Source organism: Salvia hispanica, chromosome 2 (assembly GCF_029641045.1).
Source record: "Salvia hispanica isolate PSC_SH4W2 chromosome 2, Shi_PSC_v1, whole genome shotgun sequence".
Taxonomy (NCBI): domain Eukaryota; kingdom Viridiplantae; phylum Streptophyta; class Magnoliopsida; order Lamiales; family Lamiaceae; genus Salvia; species Salvia hispanica.
The window spans coordinates 56,453,070-56,465,201 of record NC_142693.1 but is presented as its reverse complement, the minus strand read 5'-3'; the positions used below and the strand labels follow the sequence as shown (position 1 = coordinate 56,465,201).

The following is a 12,132-nucleotide window of genomic DNA, read 5'->3' as shown; positions in this document are numbered from 1 at the left end:
TTTCCAGGCTCTGAAATTTCCACCATAATATTTTGTTAACCGAGTATGTTATTAACCTCCAATAAACCATATCAGATGAAGACTCTCAATGGTTTGAATTACTCTCTAGATCAATGTTAAATTAAAAGGATATTAGAAGTTACAGAAACAGTGAAATCTGGCCAAGGTTTAACCTATTGAATGTTTAAGAGAAAGTCAATAGCGGTTGAATATAGCTTTAGGAGACGATTATCAACACTAAACGCGCCTGATTACATACTTTCGTTCCGTATGCAACATTTCTACTACAATTCTACAGCAATTCTCTCTCGCTTTCTCTCTCTCACTCTGCAGTTTACATAATACTTAGTAGAATGGAACAAAAAATCATTAACACATCATGGAATCGCATAGCTTCACATATCATTGGAAATATCAATAATAAGGAAACACGCACGCACATAACCTTCTCTCTAGCTCTCTGTTATAATCTAAATGCGTAGTCAATCAGCACAGAGAAGATCAAACGTCCGAGTGAAAAAACTTACATAGAAAAGTAGCATTACTGTTTCGAAAATGAGAGCAACGAATTCTTACTGATTAATCTCCAGAAATTTGGTGGAAGTCTGGAAGAGGTTAGAAGGTAACAATGGTGATGACCTTGTCGTTGTTAAAATGAGCGGAGTGCGTGCTATAGTACTACTATTTCGTGCAGGGTACGGGATATAGAGCTGCAGGTGGATCAGCTGAATGGTCGAAAATACCCCGTGATAACAATATACTCCCTCAGTTCCATAGTGCGTTTTTACATTTCCGTCCGTTTCATGGTAATAGAGTCATTTCCCTTTTTAGTAAAAGTCAAACACATTTTTCCACACCTACTTTAGTCTCTCTTACTTTTTTCTCTCTTCATCTCTCTACCTTTTTCATTTTCCACTTTATTCTCTCTTTACTTAACTCACCTAACACAATTTTTCTTAATCTCCGTGCCGAAAAGTTTTGCCTCCATTACTATGGAACGGAGTGAGTACTACCTTCGTCCACTAAAATTTACTCATTTTGACCCGGCACGAGTTTTAAGAAATGTAGTGGAAAGTGAGTTGAAAAAGTTACTGGATTGTGGGTCCTACTTTTATATATTAGTTTTATAATAAAATGTGAGTATGAATGAGTTAGTGGAATATGGGGTCCACTAAAAAAAATGATAAAAGTGAAATGGGACAAATTTTAGGGGACGGACATAAATGGAAAAATGAGACAAATTTTGGTGGACATAGGTAGTAATCTAGAATGTTACTAACAACTAGTATACGTCAATGCACATATTAATATATTTTTAAAATAATAATTTTAAATTAATTAAATAAAATTAGATTAATATTAACAATGAATAATATAATTAACGACTTTAGTTATATGAGAATCAAAATCCTATATAAATCAACATTGCAGTATAATAAATTCGAAACGAATCGCATAATATATTGTATAAACATTAAATCATGGAGTATGAAGATAAAAATCTATCATAATAAGGAATTAAACTCATCATTTTTAAAACTTCTTTATACCCTACATTAACTTTAAAATTAAAATCAACCTCATCATTATAAACTAAAACCTTCAATTTTCACACTCTTCAACAGAACTCATAGGTAAAATAACTCGTTTGACATCTTTAAAGTTTGTCATCTTTAAGTTGTCCATCTCACCTAAAACTACAATAAAATAAGGAACAAACTCAATTTGCAATGCACAAAATCAATAATCAATATGTATAGCTACTTTCGTCTAACAATTTGTATAATTTAGAATAAAATTAAAGACAATATTATACATTAAATTTACCAACAGAATAATCCTTTCATATGACTCAACCTACTTATAGATATGTATAAAATATATTAGCCAATTATAATTTCAACATAAATTTTTTAAAATGGATCAACTATAAAATAATATAAATGAACTAAAAATCTAATCATTACTATTGAAAAAAATATATAATTATTAAAAAAAAAGAAAATGGTGGTAACAACAATCTAAAAAACATAGTAATGGATAAAAATGGACAGAAAGAAACAAAAAATATAACTAAAAAGAACAAAAATACCAATAAGTAATATAATATATAAAACAAATACGATGTTATATCAAACTTTAAATATAAAAATGAATGAAAATAAAAAATATACTCCCTCCGTCCCATGTTACTTGCACTTTTAGTCTTTTACTTTTCGGCACGTCACAAACTCCTTACACTATTTATAGTTTAAGTTAGAATTAATGCATTTAATTAATATGTTAGCTTAAGTTAAGAGGTCCTTTATTAAGTGACTCACTACACTTAAAATTCTAATTTAATTACACTAAAAAATCAATCTCAAATTTACGGCCTAAAATGAAAAGTGCGAGTAACATGGGACAGAGGGAGTATATAATTAAGAAAATGTTAAGGAAAAGAAAAATATAATTAATAAAATGAAAAGGAACGAAAGCATAATTAAAAAGAACAAAATTAGCCAATCAACGAAATTGAGCAAGCCTCGAGCTTACTGAGCATGGTGTGGAATGGTTTCATAGCGTCAAGCTTTCCTCCTATGGTAAGAGCAAAAATGGTATGCTTGAGTATGTGTGGATATCCAGCCTTTAAATGACATATTTACAGGCTAAAATATTATGCATGTAATCGATTCCTCAACCTATTATGCAAATATCAAGTCATTCCGAGAGGAATTTAAAGTACTACAATTGATATTTATTTGACAGTAACTACTCCAATGGATCCACAAATCAAAGTAAAAAAAAATTACAACCAGCAGATTTCAGACTCTAATGGATCCACAAATCAAAATAAAAAATAAGAAAAAACTTACAACCAGCAGATTTCAGACCTCAATTCCTTAGCACGTTGGTAATTGGGACACCAACGTCAACGATGATGACGACCTCATATGTCTTACTGAAGTCGCGAGTTCGCATAAAAATTACCTATAACAACAAAAATCATATATTATCAATATTTCTCAATTGATTTATTGGGGCTGAGATTGGAGGGAAAACAAATTGTTATTTATTTATTTATTATTTAATGTGCATAGTGGAGTGAGTGGAATTGGATTGAAGTAAATGGTAAAGAAAATGAAGAAGATGAGGGAATGATGATTAGATTTATTTATTTTAGCTTTTAATCTAACGTTTATAAACCTCCCACTCACTCACCTTCATTGTAAAACTTCCCACTCACTCCATGAAGACTTTTATAGTTCAACATTTTTAATTTAATACTCCCTCCGTCCGCCATTAGGATTCTTATTCCTTGGCGGCATGGATTTTAAGAAAGGTTAAGAAAAGTTGGTGGAAAAAAGTTAGTGGAATATGAGTCTCATTTGTATATATTATTTTTAAATGAAATGTGAGTGGAATGAGTTAGGTGAATGTGAGCAGGGGACGGAGCCAGAAAATAATCTGAACAGGGGCAAAAATATATATAGAGAAAACTTTGAATAATTTAGAAGGGGCATTTAGTGAGTAAATGGTGTAAATTAGCAAAAAATATAGAAATTTATATGTTAGTAGAAAAATTTGAGGAGGGACATATGCCCCACCTAGCTATTCATTGGATCCGTCCCTGAATGTGAGAGCATATTACCATTTATGGTAAAAGTGAACCGGAACTCTTATTCGCGGACGGACTAAAATGGAAAAACGGAACTCCTATTCGCGGACGGAGGAAGTATAAATTTTTAAATTAAATAGCAAATAAATTCTCTAAAACTCCCCCAAAACTCCCCTTTTATATATTGTATAGATTAGTATAACTAATAAATTATATTCCCTTCGTCCCATTTTAAATGGAGCATTTCTAATTCAGCAAGGATTTTTTATGTAATGTTGTCTCGTGAATAAAGTGGAGTGAATAAAGTAAAAGAGAGATAAAAATAGAGAGAGTGATAATTCTATATTTTGAAATATGTCATTTAAAATGGAATCCCAATAGAATAAAATGAGTCATTCAGAGTGAGACAGAGAAAGGATAAATTTATTGCAAAACACAAGCTCTCCCTCTGTTCCACGTATACACGAAAAGGCATTATTATCTAACTTTATCGAGTGAAATATTCACCGTTATTCACAAATTGAATTTGGATTTGACTACTAATATTATGTCCTCTTATGTATGTTAAAACTTTTAATGTTCGATTGAAATAAATACTACTAAATGTGTGATGTGTCCACCTAAATGCTTTATACTTTCAATTAAGAATGACGGTGCAGTACGCAACTCGTAAGCTGGTCTGAAATGTTTAGCAAAATTTACAAAGTTGGGACTGGAAATTTCTAGTCTGACAAAAGTACAACCTGATTAGCCAGCACACGAATAACTCGCAACTCATTAGGATCAGACCTGAAAACCCGATAAAATTTATATTATTCTAGTTTAACTGCTAATTCGACGTGATTGTTTTTATAATAATTCACTAAATAACTAAAAAAATAATTTTCAATTTTATATTAAATTTAAAAATAATAGAGTATTATTTTTTATTAATATAATAATAGATGAATAAATTAGAAACTTCAAATTCACTAAAATAATATTTAAAATTCTAAAACATATTTTAAAATTCCTCCGGAATATGTTTATGTTTCATTTTGTACAAATCTCAAATATTAGTACTATTTGATCATGTTTATATATAGAGTTTAACTTTAAGCATATATCTCAAATTTATTGTAATTAAATATTTTGCATTTTATAAATATAATTAATTTTTATCATTATTTATTGGATTGATCGCATGCTAATTTTATCAGTAGCAACCTGATTAACCTGTTAGGCTAATCTGAAACCCGAGCTTTTAGGATTCTGGTTGAACTTTTATTACCCGTAAAAAAATTACAATTTGATTAGTCCGCACCTGATTGACCTGTAACCTGAATAGGATTGATTCAAAACCTACCGGCCAACCCGATTGACATCCCGATTTCCAGTGGTAGTTTCCATCGAAAAAAAGAAGCATAGGATGCCATTTTTGCCTTGGTTTTTTCTTCTTATGTTTGAATTAACTTAGTTTTTTCTTCTTATGTTTGAATTAAACGCACGGAACTTATACTTCAAACCTAAATATATCTCGAAATGTCGAAAATTAATTTATAATTTATGAATACACAACTAATGTTAATTTTTGACGGCCTCCATATGTTGAAAAATGAGAGGAAAATATGGAATAGTAAGCACATTCGTGCTCCACACTCAACCATTTTTGGATAATTGATGTGATTTAAGATATAAGGGGATAAAAAGTCGAAAATTATATGCGTTTTAGCATATGATGCATAAAAGCATATTCCAAATCTTTTACGTCCACGCATAAGACCGTGTTTGGCAATCGCCTTCAAGACATCGAATTCCAGAGATTAAGCAAATCTACACAATCTCTCTTCCAACAACTCCAATCCTCAACAATTAAGAATTCCCTCTGGAAAAGGATCGAAAAGCAATCATGGCGACCCCTCAAATTTTGCAGACGGAGCAGGATGTTCTTATGTACTCTTCCCTCTTTCCCAAAGGTTCGATTTTTGCTTTTTTATTTTTTTATTGGATCGATTTTAGGTGATTTATTCTTATTTGTATTCATTTACATCTTATTTTGTCACTTCAAGTTTTTCTAATTATGTGTATTCGGAATGACGGTCATATCTGTGTTGAATATGGCTGCAGATGAAAATGTGAGACCTCGAGGTGTGGAAATCGAGAAGAAGATTGAGTATCTTGAGAGCTTGGCTGGAAATGTAAATTTTTTTCTGATACTGTTCATTTATTTGTTTATGGTCAACTGCAATTTATGCTTCCTCTATGGTAATTCCTCGATCTTTGTTACTTAATCTGAATATGGAGGAGTAGGTTATTGAACTATAGCTGGAGTTATGAGATTGAAATAAATTCAACAGTATTGAGATTTGTAATTTAATAAAAGTTGGTTAAATTCATACTGAAAATGAAAAGAATCTGATAAGATATTAAAGTGAAACTTCATGAAGGGAAAGATTATTGCAATTTGCAAATATGGCAACTCTCACTTGATACTTATTTCAAATCTCACTCTGCAAGAGCTAGTAGATGAGAAGCTACTTTGTGTTTTGAAGGTTAGGAACCGGAGATCTCGCAGATGGTTGAATGATCGCCTGTTAATGGAGCTCGTTCCTCGCTTGAATGCTGAGGAAATTAGAGGATTGTTTGCCCCGCCACCATGGGGTAAGTACGTAAGTTATTGTGAAGAATGCAATAATGCTTTAAGAATGGAGTTCGTGAGTTGTTTCCATTCGCCAATTGGTGCTTCTTTTATGCGTTTGCCTTGAACAACTGAATATCCCAGCATCTTGGATCTCTATGAATAATTCTGATATACTGCAAATCTGTTTTTCAGGTGAGGAAGGGCCTCCTTCGGCATTTTGCATGACAAAAGTGGGGGAGTGGGATAGCTTCAGAAACATAGACATGGATAAGGAGGTTCTTACATGTTCATTACTTGTGAATTGGGCGTGTCATTTATATTGCAAGAATGAACAAAATTTTGATATCAGTAGCTCATTACTCTAGATTAAAAATAAGTTGACCCCATGGATTATCTACATGCTTGTCAGATTGTAAGAAAGTATCAGTCAGCCTTGATTTTATTGCGTATCGACTTTCTTCTCTAAAGTCCTGAAACTGCTTTCATTGGCTTATTAATTTTGAGTTGAGTTAGGACTTGCCAATTTTTGAATCAGAGAGTGGAGCAGGGTTCAATTTTTTTGTTTTGTTATTTGTGTATTATGACACAAAATTCAAACTAGTCTTCGAGTCATCAGGACAGAGATAACCTGGTCATTACATATTCAGATTTCAGATTACCATATAGTAACAACTAGTATTTCTATAGAATTATTTTCTCTTTTGCAACGCTTTCTTCTAGGAATTTACTGATTATGTGTGTGCAGATAGAGTCACAACAGACCCTTTCTTAGCGAGGATTTACACGCAAAGCAAATATTTTACCATTTTTACTATGATCTCTATGATGCATTACTTCCCTTTTTTAGGAAATGTGGAATCCATATACTTGGATATCTTTTGACATTGAGAGGGAGAAGTGGAGAGTTTTCTCTCTGCCTCTCTTTCTCTCTCATTCTCTCCGCTCGCTCGCTTCTGTTCTTGTGTGTTGAAGGGTGTGGTGATTGGTGAATTTCTCTGCGACATGCCTCCAATTTCATTCTTTTTTTTTCCCTTCTTCTAGGCATCTATCATGGAATCGATCGAAAATTCGTCATCAAAACGGAGAGATCGTCAAGATGCTGACAAAGTTGCTGTACTGACTGCCTGGCACCGTGTAGATGGTAGGACTAGGGAGGCACTTCGTCGTTGTTATCTTACGGACGTGGTCAGTGGATACGAGGTAAATATTTATTTTATGAAATGTAATGTTCTCCCCTTCTCTAATTGCATGCCGGGACTTTTCAATCTCCATCCCTCGTGCTCTTTGGTGACTGCATTGATGACATAATCTTCTCATAAATTATTGGTTGTAGTATTTTATTTTTATATGACCATTGTATACACCCTCTTATTCTGTTTCGTGCTCGTGATTTATGACATGTTTCCCATCGCAACACCGAAATATGTTGTTTCAGGAATGCGTACGTTCGTTTGTCAAAGACAGCGGGAACAAAGATGTTCTAGTCATGCACGTTCAAGATCCTTTCCACCGGTTACTACTGCATGGTGTTTGTGAGGTATTTTCTCCCACAGTATTTCTTCGTTTGCGCGGCTTGATTCCCCTTCTCTGTGGTTTCCAATGGATAACCAAGGCTCATATACTTGTCTGCGAGCATGACATTTCGACAAATTATCTTAAGCCAAATAAGATAGAGAGTCTCGTGTGAGAGAGGTCATTGGATACGTACTTGAATCCGAATATTTGACTCTTGTGACGAATCTTGACACATGAGACAGGTCTAACACAAGGTTTTTTGAGTAGAAATTGCACATTTTGCTTCCAATTTGAAACTGCAGATTTCAGATACCTGACACAAATGCTTTCATGCAGTTTTACAACCTTGTCTCGACCACGGTTGCCCAGTCAAAAGGCGGTGCGCCTAAAAAGACTACCAAGATAAAGAAAAAGCAGTCGGCATCATCAGAGCTCCCTAAGATAACCCTGTGCAACTTCCTGAAAATGGCAAAAGAGGGGTTCTGGTGATCCTTTGTATATGTGCAACTGTACTATAAAAATTAGCTTGTACATTAATATCCTACATTTATTTAACTGTTATAATAATTGGTCACTCACCCTTAGCTAGTAAGGTTTGTTGTGTAGAAATGTCTCATTTCTTCGCATAGACGACCGACTGGGTTCGAGCAGTCAGGACCAGCCACAGGTCACTGATAATGTATTTCATTATGTGTACTTCACTTGATTTCATTCAGCAATATTGTCTATATTCGTTAGTTTGTTGTTTGTGTTACATTTGATCTTTTGGGATTTCACTGTGTATCAATCAACTAAATATAAACTCTCTGTCACTAAACATACACTCACATAACACACACTAATCTGATACTCATTGTTTAGACATATCGCCAAGAATTGGCATCAGAGCCGTCGTGGTGATGGAAGTCTCTTTTATGGTTTAAAAAGAAAGTATTAATAAAAGTATTCCTTTCATCTCTTAAAAATATAAAATGTTGAAGGCACGGGTTCTAATGCATAATTAGTAAAATAGAAAAAAAAATAGAATGAAAAAATTGTTGAAGTATGTTAGTGTCTTAGTGAAAGAATAAGTCCCAACTTATTTAAAACGAAAAAAAATCCATAATTTTAATACTACTCATGTGATGACTCAAAACACGTGATTTATTTGTTTGAGTGAAGTTGGGAAAATTGTGTTTCATTACAAAATGAATGGTGTTTAATTATCTCGTTAACATGTACTACTATTTGGATGTTAAGGATTTGGGGTTTTCTTTCTACTCTTCAAAGTTCAAATAGTGTTAGATTCGAGACTCCGAGTCATCCAATTTATACAAATTGGCGTTGTAATTAAGAAAGATTTGAATGATTTTTTTTCAATCTCAAAATGAAGTTACGGACCTTCGAATTTAATTTTCCCAATTTTCAGTTTAAGTTAATCACGGTTTAAATTTATCAATTTTTTTTAACAAAATCCTAAATCTCCAAATACTCCCGACGATGAAGGTGAGATTTTTCTTCCTCAGTCATCTCCAAGACTCCAACTATTTAGACCATCTCACAATGTTACACTAAAATATAAAATAGAATAGGTAATTAGCTCCAATAGTACTACAAAATTAATTTCATTTTTGGTTTTTGAATAAAAATAGTATATAGATTTATACTAAAACAAAACCATTTTTTTTAGAAAAAAATTGTGAGTAAAAAAAAGACATAATATAGTAAATATTCTTTTATATTTAAGTTTAGTGTAAATGATTGGAGATAATTCATATTTGATGTAAGTATCATTTAGAGCATCTCCAATGGTGGACTTCCTGTTGCCCTTCGGAGAGGCTTCCGGGAAGTCCGTTGGGGAAGGGCACCATTGTGGCACGGAGAGGAGGACACGGGAAGGGCGCGGCCGTCGCGGGAAGGGCGGGCGGACGTCCACCATTTAATTTTTTTTTAATAAAAAAACTCTATTATTATTCCTTAAATAATTTAGTTGTTTAAAAAAATATGAGGATGGCGGGATGGGCCGTGGGCGCTCAATTATTTGTGAATTTTTTTTATTGGAGGAAGTCCGCACCAAGAAGGGGGATGGGAAGGCGGATTGTGCAGTGGTAAGTCCTTATGACGTGGCAGGAGGGTGGGAAGTCCTTATGACGTGGCATGAGGTATATTTGGAAAGGGTGACGGGAAGAGCGTCAGGGAAGTCCGTCCATTGGAGATGCTCTTACACTAAAATTGATTTGAATTTAATGTAAATGGTTGATACTCTCGCACCAAACCAAAACTCAAATACAAAAGAATACATATTCATCAACTATTTTTAATTTTTTAATCTTACCTACGTATTTATTTAAATTAAACATTAACCCCACTAATACTATTATAATTTACTACTCCAGATTATATAATTCAACAGAATTTTCATAGTAATTTATTTATATATAGATTTAAACGTAGAAATGCGTTCACTATATATACTAGTGTATCATTTAAACTGAACTAATCCATTTTATTAACTTAATCAAGCTCATTTTTTACTAATTAATATATGATCAAATAATTTAATACTCCCTCTGTCCCAGTTTTATAGTCACATTTTGCCATAAAAGTCTGTCCCACATTTATAGTCATATTTAGAATTTTCCATATTTGGACATAAAATTTTACCCCATTATTCACTAAAATTACACCCAAATGTCATTATCAACATAAAAATAAACCAAAACAAAAATAAAAAACCAAAAAAGTCAACAAGGGACCCACCTTCAACCAACTCACTTAATTTATTACACACTACTTCATCTCACTTCATTTATTACACACTCCACTCTTCCATCTCACTTCATTTATTACACACTTCACTATCTCACTTCATTAATGTACACTCCACAAATTCCTTAAAACTTGTGCCCTAACTAAATGTGACTATAAATGTGGGACGGAGGGAGTAATCCGTTACATGGAGTAATTTATTAACTCCAATTTATTGAGTCCATCTCCATTGAATTTAATCCCACTTTTAAAACAACCAAATAAATCTATACTATACGCTCGGTAATTTTGGGGGGAAATCAAATGGATTTCCCTCCTGTTTTTCAAATTTGCGATTTGGGGGGAAGTTGTAAAAGTCATCCGCCAATTTGCAATTCCATCTGTTAACCAATGGATTAAGCTCTGCAACATTTTTTAAGCATTGAAATCGGGTTTTCCCCCCAAAAAATGGAGGATTTCCTCCCCCCCCCCAAAAAAAGAGAGGGTTCCCCCCCCCTCCCCAGAAAAGAGCGTTTTTCCCACCTTCATAATAGAAACTTCTCTATAAATACCAGTTGCTATTGCAAACAATGCTTTTGCTGCAGGTTCTTATTTCTCTCTCTACTCTCTTATTGTTACTTTTATATCTCTCTTATTCTTCTTATTTTCTTTTAATCCGAATAACGTTGTTTATATTAACCATTTCTTATTTTGCAGATAATAAAGGTAATATCTGTGTGTTTTACGTTTTTGTTTTATTATTTTCTTATTTTCTTTTAATCCTTCGTTAAACGCTGATGATTTTTTATTTTGCAGATTATAAAGGTGAAATCTTTGTTGTTTCATTGTTTGTGTTTTAGTATTGTTTCGTTTTCGTTTTTTTTTTCATTAGTTCATTAAATGCTGATGATTTCTTATTTTGCATATTATAAAGGTGAAATCTTTGTTGTTTCATTGTTTGTGTTTTAGTATTGTTTCGTTTTCGTTTTTTTGATTAGTTCATTTTACGCTGATGATATTTTATTTTGCAGATTATAAAGGTGAGATCTTTGTTGTTTCATTCTTTGTATTTTAATATTGTTTCCTCTTCGTTTTATTTTTAAATTTTATTTATTATTTTAACAAAATCTTCAATTCTTTTGCAGTATTCGTCTTCGAGTTTTAGGCAGGTGTTCGCCATTGTTCAGTTTGGTTTTTGCAGGAAGAGCTGAGAACGATTTAATGGAGAGGTAGTTTGAAGAGTGAAGGTGGACATGGTTGAACAGGCGAAAACGTAGTTTGAGTTTGGAAGATGGCTCTGACAATTGAGTAACTGTGTAAAGTTGTTACCCTGTGTATATAGGGCAAATAGATAATGGAATAGTGAGTATCAGTTGTACAATTTTTAGAACGTTGAATAATGAGTTGAAGTTCAAATAATAAAATAACATGAATTTGTCATGCATATTATTTTGTTTTAGTATTGAATGATGAGTATCTGTATCTTTGTGTAATTAAGCAGTTGTATAATATGTGGAATGTTGAATAATGAGTTGAAGTTCACATTGAATTTGTTATGCATATATGTGTTTGTTAATACACACAAAACTCTGGGATTTAGTAGTCCATAAGGGTAGGGTGTAGCACCTACTTATTGGTAGAAGTTATAACCATAGGATAGTGTTCACTAATT

General features: G+C 32.8%; 1 protein-coding gene across 2 annotated transcripts; it reads left to right on the top strand.

The window, feature by feature from the left end:
• The first annotated feature begins 5,309 nt into the window (after nt 1-5,309).
• On the top strand, nt 5,310-8,470 carry LOC125202078 (uncharacterized). 2 transcript variants are annotated; one of them, XM_048100404.1, is made up of 7 exons: nt 5,310-5,553; nt 5,705-5,775; nt 6,130-6,238; nt 6,411-6,493; nt 7,260-7,418; nt 7,654-7,755; nt 8,070-8,470. In XM_048100404.1, the coding sequence occupies exons 1-7, from the start codon at nt 5,487-5,489 to the stop codon at nt 8,220-8,222; spliced, it is 744 nt and encodes a 247-aa protein (XP_047956361.1). In that variant the 5' UTR covers nt 5,310-5,486; the 3' UTR covers nt 8,223-8,470. The 2 variants fall into 2 exon arrangements, with proteins under 2 accessions (XP_047956361.1, XP_088920066.1); XM_089063940.1 differs by having other exon boundaries at nt 5,522-5,553; nt 6,135-6,238.
• The last annotated feature ends 3,662 nt before the right edge of the window (nt 8,471-12,132 follow it).

Excerpts from the sequence above, each read along its gene's own strand:
- LOC125202078 (XM_048100404.1), top strand. The coding sequence starts at position 5,487 with ATGGCGACCCCTCAAATTTTGCAGACGGAGCAGGATGTTCTTATGTAC. Across the intron at positions 5,554-5,704 it reads CTCTTCCCTCTTTCCCAAAG|ATGAAAATGTGAGACCTCGA; the intron begins GTTCGATTTTTG and ends ATATGGCTGCAG. Across the intron at positions 5,776-6,129 it reads TTGAGAGCTTGGCTGGAAAT|GTTAGGAACCGGAGATCTCG; the intron begins GTAAATTTTTTT and ends TGTGTTTTGAAG.